Genomic DNA, 17,785 nt, shown 5'->3' with positions numbered 1-17,785 from the left:
ATATTACCACCCTAATGGTATAGTCAGGGGTTAGGGAAGAGTGAGCCACCCCCTTGCTCTTTTCAGTGTTTCAGTTTGGTGTTTGATGCCAGGGGCTGAAGGTGTGTGGTTTGGCTCCTGAACTGCCCCTTCTCTCGTAATTATGAATGGTGGCTACACACCCTGCAAGAATAGTCAATTCTAAAGGAAAAAAGAAAACCAAAAAAAAAAAAAAAAAAAAACAACAAACAAAAAAAAACCCCAAAAAAAACCACACCACACTAAAAGAACCTTTTTACTGCTTCTGGGCCCCAATTCAGCAAACACTTAAGTTAATTCCTCTTTAGCAACCGGTCTAAGTATGTGATTAATTTTAAACCTGGATCCAAATCTCCTTAACTCCAGCATGATCTAAATACATGGGCAGGTACTTTCTTGTGTCAAGTCAGACTTGTGAACGTTGTCTGAAGCACTGAGCTCATGTTCTCACATGCTCAACCTAGCTGCTGCAAGAAAAATCCTGAAAAGTGATGCAAGTTCTGAGCTCCTGCCAGGGTCAGGGGAACCATCAAGCTCTACAGATGTGGATTTACAGGGAGTGCCCTGTGCCAGCCTCAGCTATCTCATCAAATCCACAGCTCTCCAATTCCACAACTCTCCACTTCCACAGAAACTTGTATCTACTCTGTTTATTCAGCTTTCTTTGATAGAACAAATACTCCTGATAAAAATTCTACTCCCTCTACCCTCTCAGCACAGGCTATCTTCTGCCAGAATCCTAAAATCCTTGCTGTCATTTTCCCTCCTGGAGGACTTCTAAAAGTATGTTCTCCACAGACTTGCATTTTAGGCTACTGAAACCTTGAATTACAAGTGTTCTGCAATCGTCCCATCACAAGTTCCACACTGACTGATGTTCCTTGTGCTGGCATTGCCATTGCTCTAAAATCCTCCCACCTTCACATCACTTGCCGATGCTGACTTAGAAGATGAGAAAAACCAGTTCCCAAGTCAAAATACAAGCTATCCATGTTATTTGCTACCTCACAGAATGTGAAAGGAATCTAGGGATGCTGCTGCACGTGAAAGCTCCTTAGTGCTAAGAAGGAAAACTGGAAAAATGTAATGGTCTTAATATCTCAGCTTCTCTAAAACAGATGACACTGAAGTAAGGCAATGAAGGCAAGCATAGGCTCAGCCATTCTTGCCATTGCCTCCTTCAGTTTGATACAGTTGGTATTATTAAAGGAACCTGTAATGGTAAATAAAGGCTAGATTTTTTTTTCTTTTATTGCTGCAGCTATCTCAAATGCTATTTTTATAGGTTTATGTGTGGACATGTAAATATGTCCAGAATAACTCTGTAAATCCGTGGATACCTTTACAACTTGCATCCACCAAGAAACTAATAGTCTGTAAAAAACAGGTGAATAGTGAATTCTTTTAGTTAGTTGAAAACTGAAAAACAAAATGGTCTCAAATCAACTGGGTATTTTTCAATTTTTTAACCACTTCAGGAAGCAAATATTGTTTCATTCAACACGAAAGGTACTTCTGAAATCAAAAGAAAATGTTTGTTTTCAGACACCTGCTAAACAATTCCAAAATTTATTGATGGACAATCTTTAAAAACCCTGTGTTCATATCCTCCATTTACTTACACAATGGCTCAGCAAGCACTGGATGAAAAAGACTTGTTTTGGTACCTTCTACCACCTCTAAAGAAAATGTTGTCTACCCAGTTTCACTACATCATTCAGGTTTTCCTTACTTCTGTGTCAATTTTTTTTCCATCATTTTTTACTTCAAACTTTTTCCCAACACACTTCAAAAAAAAACCCCAAAAAAACCCAAAACCCTCCCCCCCCAAAAAAACCAAACCCCCAAAACAGAAAAAAAACCCAAAAAAACCCAAACAAACAAAAAAAAAACAACAAAAAAACCCAAACCCAGATGGAATGGATGTCTTATCAAATACCCTTTTTTGCCTTTGGCAATCTGCAAACTACCTGGAAAAAAAACTTAAATTCATTTACCAAAGACAGTGAGTCACACATGTCTTCCAGGATAAAAGAAGAAGCAAGCAAACTAATATTTCTCTTGTGGTTTACTATGATCTACTGGCCCACTTATAAAAAGATTATTTTAAATAAATTGCCTCTGAATCCATAAAATAAACAAAGTTTCTTTCCATGAGCTCTAGTCAATTAATTTGAAAATAATCCCATAAAGATTTTATTTACAGCTCAGCACTTTCCTCAGAAAAACATACACACTGATGCAGACAAATGACTTGCAGTTACAAAGGTGTAGCTGCACATTTTTAATTGAATAAAGAGTCTTTATATGGACTCTATATTTATCCTCTATCCTAATATTCAATACCAATAGCCAATATTCAATTCTCATCATCACCATGTGAAAACGGTCTTCCTGGGCCAGCCATCTACTTAATATTAAGTTCTTATCAAATCCTGTTACATTTGGTTGCATAGATTTAAATACATATAATTTAAATATTTTCCAATGTAATTTAGAGTTTATGACACATATATACAAATCAAAATGGCTATTACAGAAAATGCTGTCAGAAACCCCTAGAAAATCAGATAAATGAAGTCCACAATCCTTCTGATCTAAGTGAAAATCACTCTCTTTTAACTGTAAGCAGTTGTATTGACTCAAGTGTTAGCATTCTTCACCTCCACCATTTTTATGGTTCAAAATATTTTTAAACAACAACAACAACAACAACAACAACAACAAAAATAGCCCCAGCTGAAAATAAACAGCTTAGAAAACTATGGGTCAAAATAATGCAAGATGCCCAAAATCTGGAAGAGGTAACATGTTCAAAAAGGAGGACTACAGATTCTGGAATACTTCCAAATGTAGATAGAATATAAAGCACTGCTAGACAACCACATCACCCCAAGATTATTACACAAATGACCTCATGGATAAAGTATCTGTAGTGAGACTACACACCTGCCTTTCTTTACACTCCAGGGTATTAGGTAAATTGTTGGGGGGAGCAGTGGGAGAGAGAGGAGAAAACACCTGTAGGCCAGATTATGGGAACAACCAGATAAAGAAGAGTTAGATAAGCAAGACATGTTTAAGTAAGCTACATTTTTGCTGCAGGTTTAGGAAATTCCAGTGCCTTCCTAGGTGTGTCTGCAGGGAGTATTATTGTGTGTAATTTTGCTTGAGTGTTTGCTACCTCTGAGCAAAGCAGGCAAGACTTATGAGCATCTCCAGGTTACTAATTTCTCAGCCAGCAGAAGCTGCCACTGGGAAGTGCCCTTTCATAGCACCAAACACTGCTCTGAAAAAGCACGTTCCTGAAACAGAAAATATTTGAGATGGTGTCAGTAGCTGACATTATAGTCCTGGAGGAATGATAAACCAAAGCTCTGCTTCAATTTGAGCCAAGCTACCAGTGAATCCAATATAAAGAATCCAATATAAACAGGCATATCAAATATGTTTTAGCAGCCTAGAAGCACAAACTTCTCAGGTTTTCTGGGACAGCATGTATCTTAAATCATGTAGTGCTTTAAAAATCTCAACTAAATAGACTTACTAGAGGTTTATAATGCATGTTAGAGTTGTTGGGTTTGCTTTGGGTTTTTTTGCTTGCATTTTGTAATGTTTTTTAAACACAGAGGAAAGAAATAACTGTTTTCTTAAGTATGAAACCAAATATAGTTTATGTTCTTCCTCCCTTCTGCCCATGTATATGTACTTCAACACACCAAGTTTAGTCCTATGCTGTAAAATTGAATGGAGTCATAAGTCATACCATAATGAATTAGAAGCAGGTATATGCACATACATGCACAGTCACCCGCAATTCTGCACCTTTTACCAAGAAAAGCATCACAGTGAGCAACAGACACTGCAAACATAACCCTCCCTGTCTACCTTAATGCTTAAATAATGAATTTACTTGACAAAATTCACATCTAAGCAGCTCCAGTTCTAGTAGGTTCTTACTTTCCACAATGCTCAATTATTCCTTTTTTTTCATCACTCATTTCAGCACCCACTGTGGTGAGATGTAGTGGACATAAGCAGAGGTTGTAGGGAAAAGTATGCTGTGTATGCAATAATAAAAATATGATGTCTCTTATCTTTTCCACCCCAACCAATCCTTAAGCTTCCCTTTATAGATACTCGGTGACTACCTCTGCTCTGCTCAAAAAGCTGGCTCAGTGTGTCCCTTCTGGGTGGCCAGACATGGTGCTATCTCACGTATCTGAGAAGAAGCTATTTGAGGCATACACTCTTTTCTCCTATTTTAGGAAGAAAAAAAAATGGAGGGAAAAATCCAGTCAGGCTGAAATTGCAGATCAGGTCCCTTATCTTAACTATGTACACCACTCAGAATGCAAATTGCTGCTATTAAAAGAGCGGTTACAAAAAAATCCACCCTGCCACAATATCTTTAGACTAAATATACATATTAGACAGAGTTGCCAAATCTCCAGTGACATGTGGCCTTTGCAATTTCTGTGATTCCTGGAAGGTAAGTGTTAATTACAGTATGTGGACAAAAACTAATGACTTGTTTTGGAGTTAATGTCCCATTCAAAAAGGATTACTGTTGTTATCAACCACATCAGGCAATTAATGGCATCCATAATGCTTAAAAATTAACAGTGGCAGCATAGCTGAGTGACTATTTTGAAAAACTGGTCATTCCTTGGAGATTAATGAGCAATTTTCTGTCAGAGAGCAGGATGCACTCTGGTAGAAAACTGACAAAAGAGGCACCATCCTCAGGGGATTATTTTTAACAATCCATTTTGCTGCGCATATTTAAAAGGAAATTTGGTAGATATCACTGCCATTCCAGAAGTATATTCTCATTTATTTTTCCCCTTAAACATTATAAGCCAATATTTGACAAGTTACACTGAACTGGATATCTAGAATCTAAAATGAATAATTACAGGGGAAGAACCAACAAGGTGTAAGCACTGCATAAGGATTTTTTTCCCCAATTACTTTCATTTAGGTTTGTTAGACAAATAGGTATCAGCATTGTAAGCAATTAGGTTTCACTTTAATCAGTCACAATCAATTAATGTGAACTGTTTCCCTATTTTTGCTTAATTGTGTCTAAGCAGGTACTCTATTTTAAAGCAAAAACTTTCAGAAGACTGTGTTTAAATAAATTTAATTAGAACTATAAGGACTGTGGTTCTCACTAGAAAGTTGAAGTGTGGTTTTTAAACATATCCATATATTCTTTTGTAAAAAATTGCCCTACTTTAGAAACTTTTTTTCTTTTTTCTTTTTTTTTTTTTTAAACCCAAAACTTAACCAAGACTCTAGTTTGTTTCCCCACTTACCAGTTTGGTCACTGACTTATACCTGCACAGACTAAGATTGATCAGGTGTGCAGTACCAAACATAAACTTAGCACAAAGTATACAAGAGGCCAGCAGCTCCCAGCTATCCCAGCTCACACTGACACCTCACATGAAAAACGGGCTGTGACCCACAGCTTTGGGCTAGCAGTTCAGGTCCATGTCTGAGTTTCCTTTTTTTCCCTGAGGATTGCTGATGCTCCTACCTTACTTTTCTCACAGAGCCTCAGCAACTTCATCATTTATAGCTCTCCAGTCCACTTCTAAAGAAATTATACATCACCACCAACGGCATCCTCTCTGGGCCTGGAAGAGACTGGCATATATAATCAGTTTATGGGTAGGAGGGAAAAAGTTTCATAGTGAAAATATTGCTGATTGATTTGTTTTGCATGGAAGTCTTGAGAAACTAAGCTCCTCTTTCAGAGGCTGCAGGATTGTCACAGCTGTCTATATGTACCCCTGAGCAGATCTCGTCCTGTCAGTGAGCTCAGATTACAGAGAAACAGTAGAACTTGCTTCTAAAAAAAAGGCAAGCAAAGGTGAAAAAGGTAAAACAAAGAAATCAGGAGGCATTGATTCCCTCAGAGAAAATTCTCCAGTGGTCTAGGCTTTCCTGAGAATCGGCCGACAGGTGGGAAAAAAAAAAAAAAAAGGGAAAGCATAATGGAACTAGGCAAGTTTTAAAAAAGATATTCAGGGCCACCTGGGTAAATTACCTTACTTTTCAAGGACCTTTCTGAAAACTAGCAGGGTTTTTTTTCTCATTCAGGATTTATACAATGCAGTTCCTAAAAGTAACCCAGTGAAGGGTCCCTGGCACTGTATTTCTGAACACTCTTCCTTCACCTCTAATCTTGGCTGCTGTGGCTTTACCTGCAAGGCTTGGCAGTGGTCCACAGCTTTGTCCCAATGTTCTGGTGGCTGCTCTCCCAGCATATGGTCTATTCAATTTTTCCCCAGCTGTTACTCAGCCAGGAAGACCATGCTCTCTCCTAGATACAGACCTTTGTTCAGAAACAGGGAATCAATTTTCTCCTTATTAAAGGGGCACAAAGAGCAGAAGGGAAGTGAGCAGGAATTCACATAAACCTCAAGCATTCTAAGCCATGTGCTGATACAGGGGCTTGCTCTCACTGAATAGTCAGTCAAGCCTTCAGAGGGCAATTCAGACTCTGGTGTGGAGCACTGTTTAGGAGTATGTGGCAACCAACCTCCTTATCTCCCTGCTATTTTTCCAACTCATTTATCCTTCACAGTCTACTTCTTGGAGGCTCAGGGACTCTCTGGAGCTTAGATTCCTTATGGATTAAATTGAATAGTGCCTATGCCAAAATGTATGCCCCTGGTAAGTATTTTAAGAGAGCTTCTTTGCCTTTCAGTAGCTTTCAAGGTCAAATGAACAGAAATAAAGAATTGCCTCATCTCTCCTTGAATTGTAGGGATGTGAATTCACTAACAAGTTAAGGTAAAGCCATACAGTAGTGCTGCAAACTTATCTGACTTTACTTATTAATTTCTTTAAGTATCCTGCAAATAAGGATCTATAAGTTAAAACATGTTAGACCATTTGACATATAGAAAAGGTACACTGAAGGACTGACATTGGCCTACACCTCAGAAAGCTAATGAAATAAAACTATAAGGAAGAAAAGATAGGGCTTGAGTTGAAGAAGAAGAAAAAGCTGGTGCAGCAGGGACATCAGATCAGTTCTGTAGTAAAGGTGATTTTTACAAACTCTCATTAAGAAATCAGTTATCTACTTGAAAGAGAGATATTTCACGGCTTCCTTACTTGGCAGCTGGCCACTAAATGATCAAGACTAGTAGCTACTGGAGTTATTGGAACCTTCGTTCAACCAAGAAACTTATTATTTCCTTTCAGCTCCATATAAATAAAATAAAGTATTATCAAGCACAAATTGTGAAAAAAAAAAAAAAGGAAAATTTTCACATGAATAGGGTGCTGAACTAATGAAGAGAAATTTCAAGCAACAGGACTCTCAGCCACATGCCAGAAAACAAAAGGATCTAAAGTAAGAAAAAATCAAGAGACATTTCCATTTATCACAGTTTCCATGATTTTTAATTGTCTGGGACAGCGTTGTGAGCATAACAGCATAAGAGTATGTTCAGATAATGGATTTATGGACAGAAAAATTCAAAGGAAATGAATTGCAAGCTTCACAACAAGTTCAGATGTAGCTGGAGTAAGCTTTAACTTTCAATCTTAAATTTTTCACATGTGTAAATCTGCCTTGGGTTGTACATGACAGAGGTTGGATGAGACTCAAAGGGAAAGCCCCTAGTATCTCCCTGCAATTCCACCTGAGGTGACCCAGCATATAACAGCAAAATAGTTTTTCTAGCTCTTACTATATTGATTACTACCTGGGAAATATTCCCACTCTTGCTGCTGTTGCTTCAGTAACAGTCACAGCCGCAAAGACAGTGGCAGTCATTTACTGGTTTTTGACTTCAACTCTGCTGCTTCTTTCTTCCATAGATTCATCTCCTGTAGGTCCTCAGTATCCTGCTCAGCATAACTTCCAGGTCATCAGGTCATGTTGGGTCTGTTTCTTTTTCCTTCCTCCTTTTGCTATGGGATTCATCAATGCTGACCCCAGAATTCCGTCTGAAAGAGCAACTTCAAAGTTTGTGGACGAGGGCTCATGGAACACCAAGGAAAGACTGCAGAATCTCAGTGGATGGTCAGTTGCCAGACTTGCCCATTGCTGTGGTTTTCAGAATTTACACCAACCACTGTTTCTTTTGTTCTGAACTAAACTGAAGCCCTTTCGTCAGCATGCCCATACATTTTTGTGCTCTCACTAAATAGTTGGATTAGCATAACATTGAGCTTTGATTTGATAGCACTCAGAGATAAAACAAGAATATCTGGAAAAGAGAGCAGAACACTGAAGCTGAAGTGACAGTGAATAAGACAGTAACTGTAGACTTGAATATATGCACTGAAAGGACACTTAGCTCTAGTTTTCATTATTACAAGACAGCAAGACTACAAGAGCAGTGACCAGTAGAAAGTCAGTGGGGAGGAAAGAAATCTTCTCCTTGGAGTGGCAGATTAATTTGTGCTGCAAGAGCCATGTCAGGGTCATGATTCAATAGATACAGGGTTGCTAATAAAGAGCATGCTGGCCTTTCCAGAGGTGTCTTATAGCCCATAGCAGAATGCACAATGAAAAATTTTGCCCAGACCCCTACTTTGTGAATTAGGAATCATAGCCTCCTGTACAAAATAGTCCTGAGGACAACTCAAAACATTTTGCTATGAAATATTATGTAAAAGTAAATTGCATCAATTTCTTTAATCAAAAAGTATTTTCTTTCCCCCTGTCCTCCCTGTCATTCTTTTTTTATTTCCCTCCTCTGCCTCATTTGCTGCTTATCTCCTTCTGGATTTTCAACTTGAGAACTCAGCTTCCAACTCAGCTTTCTAAATTAGATGGCATAGATAAGATACTTCAAGATGTGCTTATGTGTGCCTAGCACTCAGACCAATTTTGTCTTTCCTTCAGATGTGGAAATATTAATTCACATCCTCTGCCAATGAATATCACCATGACTGACTTAACAGTGTTCTGGTCAGCAATCACCAACCTCAAACAGATTTTTTTTTTTTTTCTTTGTATATTTCTAGTCTGGGGCAGATTCTGCTGGTCAGATATGGGACACAGTAACTGAAAGGAGGATTTAAATGGTAACCATACATAAACACATATGCATGCAGTCTCTGGTGCAGGAGGAAGGGAAAAGGTGAGAAATTCTCAGATACAAAATAGAATTAGGGAAACAAAATGAGTTTCACTCACATGTTCACTGCTAAGTAGATAGGCTAGAACTGTTCTTAAAGCACAGCACAGACTTTATCTTGTAGCTGCATCTGAGCAAATGTGTCAATTTTCAGCAGACAGACAGGCAAGGATTTAAGGGGATGTGAATAACACAGTGGGATTCCAGGTAAACCTCAGATAAGAATGTGGATGTCACCTCCTATGAAGGCATATCCAGAGGAACCACTGGTATTTCTCCCCTCCTGTACTTGGTATGGCTCCATTCCTTTTCAAATGCAATTAAATCTAACTACCTACTTACTAGTGGACCAAGACTGTGGAAATTTCACTTAAATTAGTCAAGACTCCAGTAATTCCACTAGTCTTAGTGGAGATTTCTGCAGGAGCGGGTGTTTGTTAGCAGGAGAAGGGATTTCATAATCTGAACTCTACTTATTGAAAATCAATCTGCTGCCAGGATTATTAGAATCCCTGCACTGGGAATACAGCACCTTGGACCCCAGAAAATCTATTTCAGTTACAGAAACTACAAATATACAAGTTCACAGGATTTATATGAACCAATACAGGAGTTCCTTGGCAGACCATTGCGTTTTACATAGTGATGCAAAGTTTCAAACTTGTGTATCCAAAATTTGGGGGCATATTTCCCAATTTCTTCTTTGTAAGATAATCAATGAAATATATTCACATATCTCTAACTGTCTCCTTGTACTATCCAGACATCCCAAACATAAATAAACACAAATCATCTGTAATTCTGCTCTGTGTCCAGAAGGGTCCACCACATCTGTGAATCCCACAGTTCTACTGAAGTATTAAATGTCTGGTAGGAATGCACATTCAAGCAACATTGGCTTGTTTTCATTATCTACTTACAAATGCAGTTTGCCATGACCAGTCTATTTTCTGAGGCTCGCTGCTATTCTAGAATGGGAATCTCTGACATACACCCTTGTTTGCATCCATGCACCATAAAATATGCTACTAAATCAGTTCCTTCCCCCAGCCACCCCAACCCAATCCTTTGGGCTTTAACACCATTCACTGACAGCCATCTTGCTCATGCTCCTCTGGAGAGACTTCACTTAACAGATTGCTTCTTGGTTTTATCAGAATGAATATAAATACAGGCTATCTCAACCTAGCAGCCTAGCTCTTCCTTAAAGTACAGATTTATTTCTGTTGCCCACAGTATCAGCAGACTGAGATAGCAGCCCTGAGAAAATGAATCCATCTTGATATTACTTATTTCCATGAACTCTTGGTTCCTTGTATTTTGAGTTAAATTAAAATACACTGATTGATACTGGAATACTGGAAAAAATCAATACTTGACCCAAATACTTTTAACAGTAACATGTTCAAATGTTACAGTGATTTCCTATGGAGAGCAAAGATTAGATTTCATATCCATTCAGTCCGGAAATGACAAGATTAATGGAATATAAATGTTAAGAGTTGAACAAACTACAGGTAGATCAGAAATAAAGTGTATCTGCATTTTCTATCAGACATTAAGGCATGAGAGTATGTAACCACACATCAACAAGCATGGAGTTCAGTACAACTAACAAGGACTAATTGGTTGTCCAAGTCAATCAGGAGAAGATACAAAAGTACTTTTGGGCTAAACAAGTAAATTATCATAGAAAGAACCCTCTCTAATTACCACATCATGTTGACAACACAAAAAGATGTCTCATCACAAGACAGGGAGGAGAAGTACAGAGGATCACCAATGTGAAGAAGAGACAGAAACAAATCTGTCCTTCAAGAAAGCTCTACAAAACTCCTCCACTCCATTTGCCATGCTCTTTGTTAGCAGTTGTCTTCTCTTTACTGGTTATTTCTTCTCTCTTTCCTCCTTTTTTTTTGTCACTGCCAAAGCACACAGCCTAACAAATTCCACAAATGTGAATACAGAGTTTGAAGTACACATTTTTCTTCAATTTTTTGTGCATGTTAAAAAGGGGGGTTGAGTTTGGAGCTTGGGGTTTTGAGTGTTGAGCCCAAATGGAAAGTGTTCACATAGCATATGATAAATCCCCTTCAAGGAGACCTGGAACACCTGCTGAGTGTAGCTCAGAATTCACCTGTGTGCTGCTATTCTGAATGAAAGAGAACACAGATGACCTACGCACATTTGAAACATTATGGTACCAAAAAATTGTAAAAAATCTCTACAGTTCTAATGCAATAATTGCACATACTACTTGTGATATTTTTGTGCAATGACAACTTTTTGGATATTCCTATAGTGCTCTTGCATTTGCAGCAACAGACAATATAATTGTCTCTTTAGGAGTTTCTCAGCAAAAGCATATTAATAGCACCAGTCTGGCACAAAACTACAAGGTCATTCAAATCCTTTCCAAATATATTTTTTACCAAGGGCAACCACCAGTACTAGAAGCAACCATTAGGCTGCTAAAACAGCAGTTTATCCCTTATGGTATGATAGAGCCACAGACATTTGAGGGAGGGAAAAAAAAAAAAAAACAGAAAGACAGCCTTATTACATTTACTTGCATGAAAATCACAAGTCTTTCCTTTATGCTTCTGACAGAAATGTTTCAATTCAATTAGAGGAATTACATTTAGTATCTGCATATTTATCAGCTGCTGTCTGTTATCCTAACATGTAAAGGCAGAAGATGGAATATGTTTTTATATCCATATCAAATAGCATGAGAGCGCTGAAACACATGAGTATAGTTTAGCATAAACTTCTTAAAATGAGTTGAACTAGGCACTCATCTCTTTGAACACCCTAAATGAACACTTGCCAAAATGGAAAATGTGCTGTGTTTTCATTGACAAGAAAGGAGTTTTACAAAAGATAAGATTCAATTTTATAACCTAGATAATTAGACTAAACAAAGGGAAGACAAGATATTGGAATTCTTTTCAGTTTGTGTAATTTTTTATGTAGGGATTTGTATTGAAAGTATTCAATTCAACAATGCAGGTATGATCTTTTTTAGTCTACTGTACTTCATATCTTGAAAATATGAGCATGTGAAATGAAGGTATGATCAAGCCTGATACATGATGTCTTAGGCAGAGCTCATATGGGATGACATCTAGGTTTTCTTTCCAATACCAAGTGGTTTAAGAAACACAAGGGCAGCCTAAAATAACCAAGCTAGAAGTTATAAGCTTTGTTCTACTATTAACAATGATCTGTGAAGCCCACTGCAAATCATCACCTGTCAGCCCCAGATATGTGGCAAGAGTCCGTTACTGCCATCTGCATGCTGTTTCCTGACTGTGACACTGCTCATGTTGCCTGTTTTGGATAAAACAATTCTACACAAACTGTGCTTTTTTACAGACATTTTAAGAAACCCTACATGATATTACAGTGTTAGATTACAAAGAAATATAAAGAATTTCATATTATGAAAAAAATAGCACTTTTCTTCCCACCAATGGCACCTCCTCTATCAGTTCAGAGGACTGTGGGGTGAATCAGATTCCTACTCGCATCATTCACAGCTGAACACAAAATCTGTGTAATGAATGGAAAAAGGGGGTTCAAAGAAAGAAAAATAATTTTACATGCATTACCTTGTAGGGCTAAGTTTTAGCCTTACTTCTGCTATGAAGCTTTTGTGTTGTACTGACAGTGTACAATTACAGAGGTCCCTTAAATCAGAAATCTCCTAGATCATTTCATGCTCTTCATTTGATGTCCTCCACGTGACCCATGGAACCTGTTTTAGAATTAAGGTAAGTACTTTGTGCTACTCCCAACAGCCCAGAGAATCTCTGCTACTAGTACACATAAATTACAAAAACACATTATGAAATTATACTATGAATGCAAATCATGAAAAAAACACCTCCTTCCTTGTTTTAGGTAAGCTTGGGAATCAACAGTAGTCCTTAACTTTAGTTCTCCCATCTGCTAAACAGGAAAGTGACATCCTTTAACACAGGAACACACTGAAGTTATGTTAATGAGCAGATAAGGACCACTAGGACACTAGGCAAGACTACCATAGAAAGTATTTCTACCCTGACATGGTCAGTATTTCTACATTCAGGATAAGGAATCTTAGGAACAAAAGGGAGGGTCATGCCTCAAACAAAGAAAACTGAAGCAAATATCAAATTACTACTTATTTTGTGGATACCACCCATTCAGGGTGGTAAACTAGGCAGTGATATTATATGAGATCTTGTAATTAAAGACACTTTTGCATTGCATACAGTGCAAAGGGTTGTATGAAGCTTGTGAAGACTTCTAGATTTTCCATCTTTTATGGTTTTGATTTTGCACCCATTAAATTCTCCAAATGAAGTATTTCAGAATGCAAAGGGTTTTATCATTTATTTCAGAGTCCACTGATGAGGTTTCCAGCCCTTCACAGAAAATATTTATGCTCTTATATCTCAAAGTTAGCTGAGAGTACTTTCATATTCTTTATCACATGCTCATCATGTTTTGGTAATGGAACTGAAACATCTTTTAATCAACAGGTATAAATATATTCCATCATAACATGAATAATGCCAGCCAAATTGGGCTTTTGTAGTCTATTAAACAAGTAAAATACTAATGACAATAGAGGTACACTAGTGTAATTTAGTGGAAGCTGAAGCTCTATAGTCTATATTTGCAAAATCACTCCAGTTCATACTTGTCATTGGAATAATTTTGCAGGGATTTTTTGCACCTGTACAACTTGGAAAATTTATACCTTTAAATTTTTGGTTTTATTTTGCATTTGATCTTTGAATGAGCATCTCAGACTGTAAGACCATGTTTAGGAGGTAACATACCAATTTCTGTATCTGTGAGATGAACATGTATGGTCCAATACCTCTTCATATCAGTCACCAATTTCATTTTTCTTTAACATAAAATTTCTGGAAGGCCAGAGGGGAGAGGAAAGCAAATTGCCTGGTAAGTAAATGCAAAATACTTTTAGAGGATGGAAGGAATTAATTGCCTACCACATGTGGCAGTCAGGTTATCTCCTGAAGCATGACATTTCATAGATTGACAAGGAATAAAAGTAGTATCTGTTATAAAATGATCTAACCATTAGTCTTACTGGTTCTTTGCCAGGCTAACCCTTTCAATGAAAGTGGTCTCATATACTCAGAAATATTATAAAATTCAAGTTTCTTCTGCACCTCTTTGCTATCTGTTAATGTTTGGTTATTTTAACCTTGGCTCACATCAGTAGATGAGAGTCTTTCACCTATTCTGCGACTCTTCTATTGGCAACATTCCAAGAGATAAAAATATTTCCATTTTACAGACCAGGCAACAAAATATATTGAGAAGACTAGAGGGGCAAAGGAGTTTGGTGTGCTCTCACTCCTGGAATGTCATAGGCCAAAGTTTGGCATTAGGCTTCTAAACAGTGCATGGAAAGAGCCTGGAATGCCATGTTGGGATTTGTTGGGTCAATGTCCGAGTCAAGAGTCACTTCAAGCTAGCTGATGCTGCACAGTTTTAGTAAGTTGAAGGAATGTTACTCTTTCTTTCTCTGACTGCATATCATGGTTCTTTTACCTCCTCCTAGACTAATATCAGCCTTTTCTCAAAAATTACCTTGGAAGAGTTTCACGGCAGCTTCTGCCTCCCCTAATGCAGTGTCAGTAGTTAAAGCACTCCACCCACCTGGGAGAACATACTTCCAGTTCCTTTCACTAGTTGCAAGGAACTTGCAATCTCCAGATGAATTATTTTACTATGAGGTTGCATACTGTGGTGATATTTGATGTTTGTAGTACTGTCTGTTGAAACTGCTACATTTTGCCAAAATACAGAAGGAAATAGTAAGCATGAACATGGCTGGTTAGGTGCCATGGTGGTTGGGAGGAAAAGCTATGAACCATTTTCTGCTCCTCTGAATATTTAATACATGAGACAAACATTCATTGAATTCAGATAATATTTACTTAAGCCATTAGTCAATATTTTCCTCATTAAGGATGGCAGGATTTGACCCATTCTACAATCAATCCAGTGGCACCAGGTAAATAACATCATTTTTAACTCACATTTTTCATACAGAAGGCTTCCTTAAGAAAATGGAATTAAATTTACAGATGCAGCACACATAATATTTAGATGTAATATTAGCTCCATTGGGAAGAAAAAAATCCTGAAAGTTAACAAAAATTGATTGATGCTCCCTGACTGGAAGTGTCTGAAATTTTTTGCATGATAGCAATATGGAATGTGTTAACTCCATGAACACCAGTCTCCTTTACAAGTGCTGTTGCTATTCTAACCACATTATCAACCTCACACATGTTTACCTCAGGGATATTTAGCCAGTCATAATTGACTTTTGCACAAAAGAAAGCTGCAGGCAAGGTTTAATCCTTTTGGGTTTGCCTTCTCAGTAAAATAAACAAGTATCTAAGAGAATTGTAACTAGATCAAGTATAAAATCAGAGCATGGGGTGAACCTGTTCAGGCTCCTTCAATTTTATAATTCTTAAAACTTTCACAATTAGGATATCTGGAAATTAACATCTTTGCATGTAAGATGTTACAAACAAACAGAGGATTCAACATCTCCACTTGTAATAACAGCATTTCTCTAATTGCTATTTAACCATGTCAGATTCCTTTATGGAGGTGGAGTTTAAAAAAACCTATTGTACTAATATCACACTAAACTTTAGCTGCTAATGTTAATGCCAGGTAGCAGTGATTGCACATAAACTCTAGGTGAGATTAATCTTGGTGAGATTAATCATTAATATGGTAGGTGGTGTCATGGTTTAACTCCAGTTTTCAGCTCAGCCCCACCCAGGAGGATGGGGGAGAGACTCAGAAGGGTAAAACTGAGAAAAAGCATGAGTTGAGATAAAGAGAGTTCAGTAGGTAAAGAAAAGTTGTGCACGCAGGCAATGAAAAGCAAGAAATTAATTCACAACCTCCCATGGGCAGGCAGGTATTCAGCCTGGAAAACAGGGCTCCACCATGAGTAACAGTGACTTGTGGAGACAAACTCTTGTCCTCCCCTTTCTTCTCCTTCCCCCAGCTCTATATGCTGAACATAACACTGTATGATATGGGATATGTATGTGTGACAGTTGGGGTCATCTGTCCTATGTCCCCTCCCAACTCCTTGTGCACCCCCAGCCCCCTCTCTGGTGGGTGGGGGGAGAAGCAGAAAAGCTCTAGAGTCTGTCATTGCTGCTCATCAATAAAAAAATCACCCCTAAACTATCAACCCTGTTTTGGTCGCAAACCCAAAATACAGTCCCATAGCAGCTACTATAAAGAAAATTAACCCTGCCCCAGTCAAAACCAGCCTTGGTGGCAAAGACTGGTATTCAGTAGATCTTTTAACCTCACTCTACCAGGGAAAGAAAGCAAGCCTGTAGTGCTTTTACTCACTGCTCCCAGTCCTGCACAGATTTGTCTTGTGCTGATACCAACATTTGTATGAATATATAGTAAATTGTTCAGGGAGCTGATCTGGCTGAAAACCAGCCATTTTCACCCAAGGTTAGTTTTAGCTCCGATCCACTCACCACATGGTGCATCTCACACTTCACAATGAACACATGAAGAAGGAGGACTCCAAGACTGTTTCTTCTGACAGAAGGGCCATCTTAAACTGATAATTCATCTTTGTCTTCAAATAGTTGGAAAGAAGCATACTCTGGAGTTGCATCTTCTCCTTGCTGACAAAAAAAGAAGTTCAGAAAATTAGCTTGATCTTAAATTTCTAATTGCAGATAGCTGAAGTGGGAGACATCTCATCCATGAGCAAAGCAGGCCATACTATGATAAAAATTCAAAACAAAGTATTATTTTATGGTTTTAACCCCCTGTATCAGGTCAATCATCTCAAGTGTAGGTAAAGGCAATCAGTGCTGAGCTATGCAATAGATGAGAAGATAGGACAGTCAGGATAAAATTGTTGCTTTATAAAATGAACAGCAAACTTCTTGTTGATGTAGAGCACATAAGAATTTTATCCTACAGTCCTATGTTTTAATCTGTTTTTATCCTTTGCTTATTTCTTAACAAATCAATTAATTTACCTCTCCTTTCTCTGTTTGTAATATGGTCATTGATAGGACTGTATTTGTAAAATGCTTTCTAATAATATGTATGAAGGAATTATTTAAATGTTAAGTACATTATTATCTATTATCTGACAGGTCATCTGCTCTACTAGCAGAGCAATTACAGAAAATGTCCTATATATTTATATGCAGATAAATCTAGACTTAAGTGAAAAGATTGAAGGGGGAAAATGACTGATTTCCTTAATTTACTCTTTTATATATGAAATTTTGTATGAAAGGTTTTGTAAACTGTTCTCTGACCTACGTTATAAATCGTATTCCCTGCAGGAAAAAAGAAAAAAACCCAACCACTTAACTTTTAACTTTCATCACTACTCAAGTAACTGTGGTCCTACTGAATGTGTATGTGGAAACAAGCAGTAATTCCTAATCAGAGAACGATATTCTACACACAAAATAATAGAAAGAAGTTTTATTTTCTAAATATAGCAATTTGGGGTGTTTGTAGCAGATACAATCATTTTAAGCATGTGTGTGTGTATAGGAGAGGTGTTGTACTGAGTCAGGCATGATATTATTGCTTTAATCAAAAAG

General features: G+C 37.6%; 1 protein-coding gene across 8 annotated transcripts in view; it reads right to left on the bottom strand.

The window, feature by feature from the left end:
- Positions 1–17,785, bottom strand: part of EIPR1 (EARP complex and GARP complex interacting protein 1) — a 229,024-nt gene that overhangs the window by 64,170 nt on the left and 147,069 nt on the right. For 3 of the 8 annotated variants that reach the window (XR_012054673.1, XR_012054674.1, XR_012054669.1), the window contains exons 10-12: positions 16,688–16,840; positions 13,964–14,084; positions 12,746–12,891 (exon numbers count right to left, since the gene is read on the bottom strand). Coding sequence is in view for 1 of the 8 variants with exons in the window: in XM_072926024.1 (XP_072782125.1) it covers positions 16,708–16,840 (133 nt within the window). In the remaining 7 variants the exon portion in view is untranslated. Of the gene's footprint in view, positions 1–12,745; positions 12,892–13,963; positions 14,085–16,687; positions 16,841–17,785 lie in introns of those variants that run through there. The other 5 variants (XR_012054672.1, XR_012054671.1, XM_072926024.1 and 2 more) reach the window with 3 other exon arrangements.

The sequence above is a fragment of the Taeniopygia guttata genome, chromosome 3, assembly GCF_048771995.1.
Source record: "Taeniopygia guttata chromosome 3, bTaeGut7.mat, whole genome shotgun sequence".
Lineage (NCBI taxonomy): Eukaryota > Metazoa > Chordata > Aves > Passeriformes > Estrildidae > Taeniopygia > Taeniopygia guttata.
Note: the sequence above shows the minus strand (reverse complement) of the source record. Positions and strands in the feature narration are given on the sequence as shown.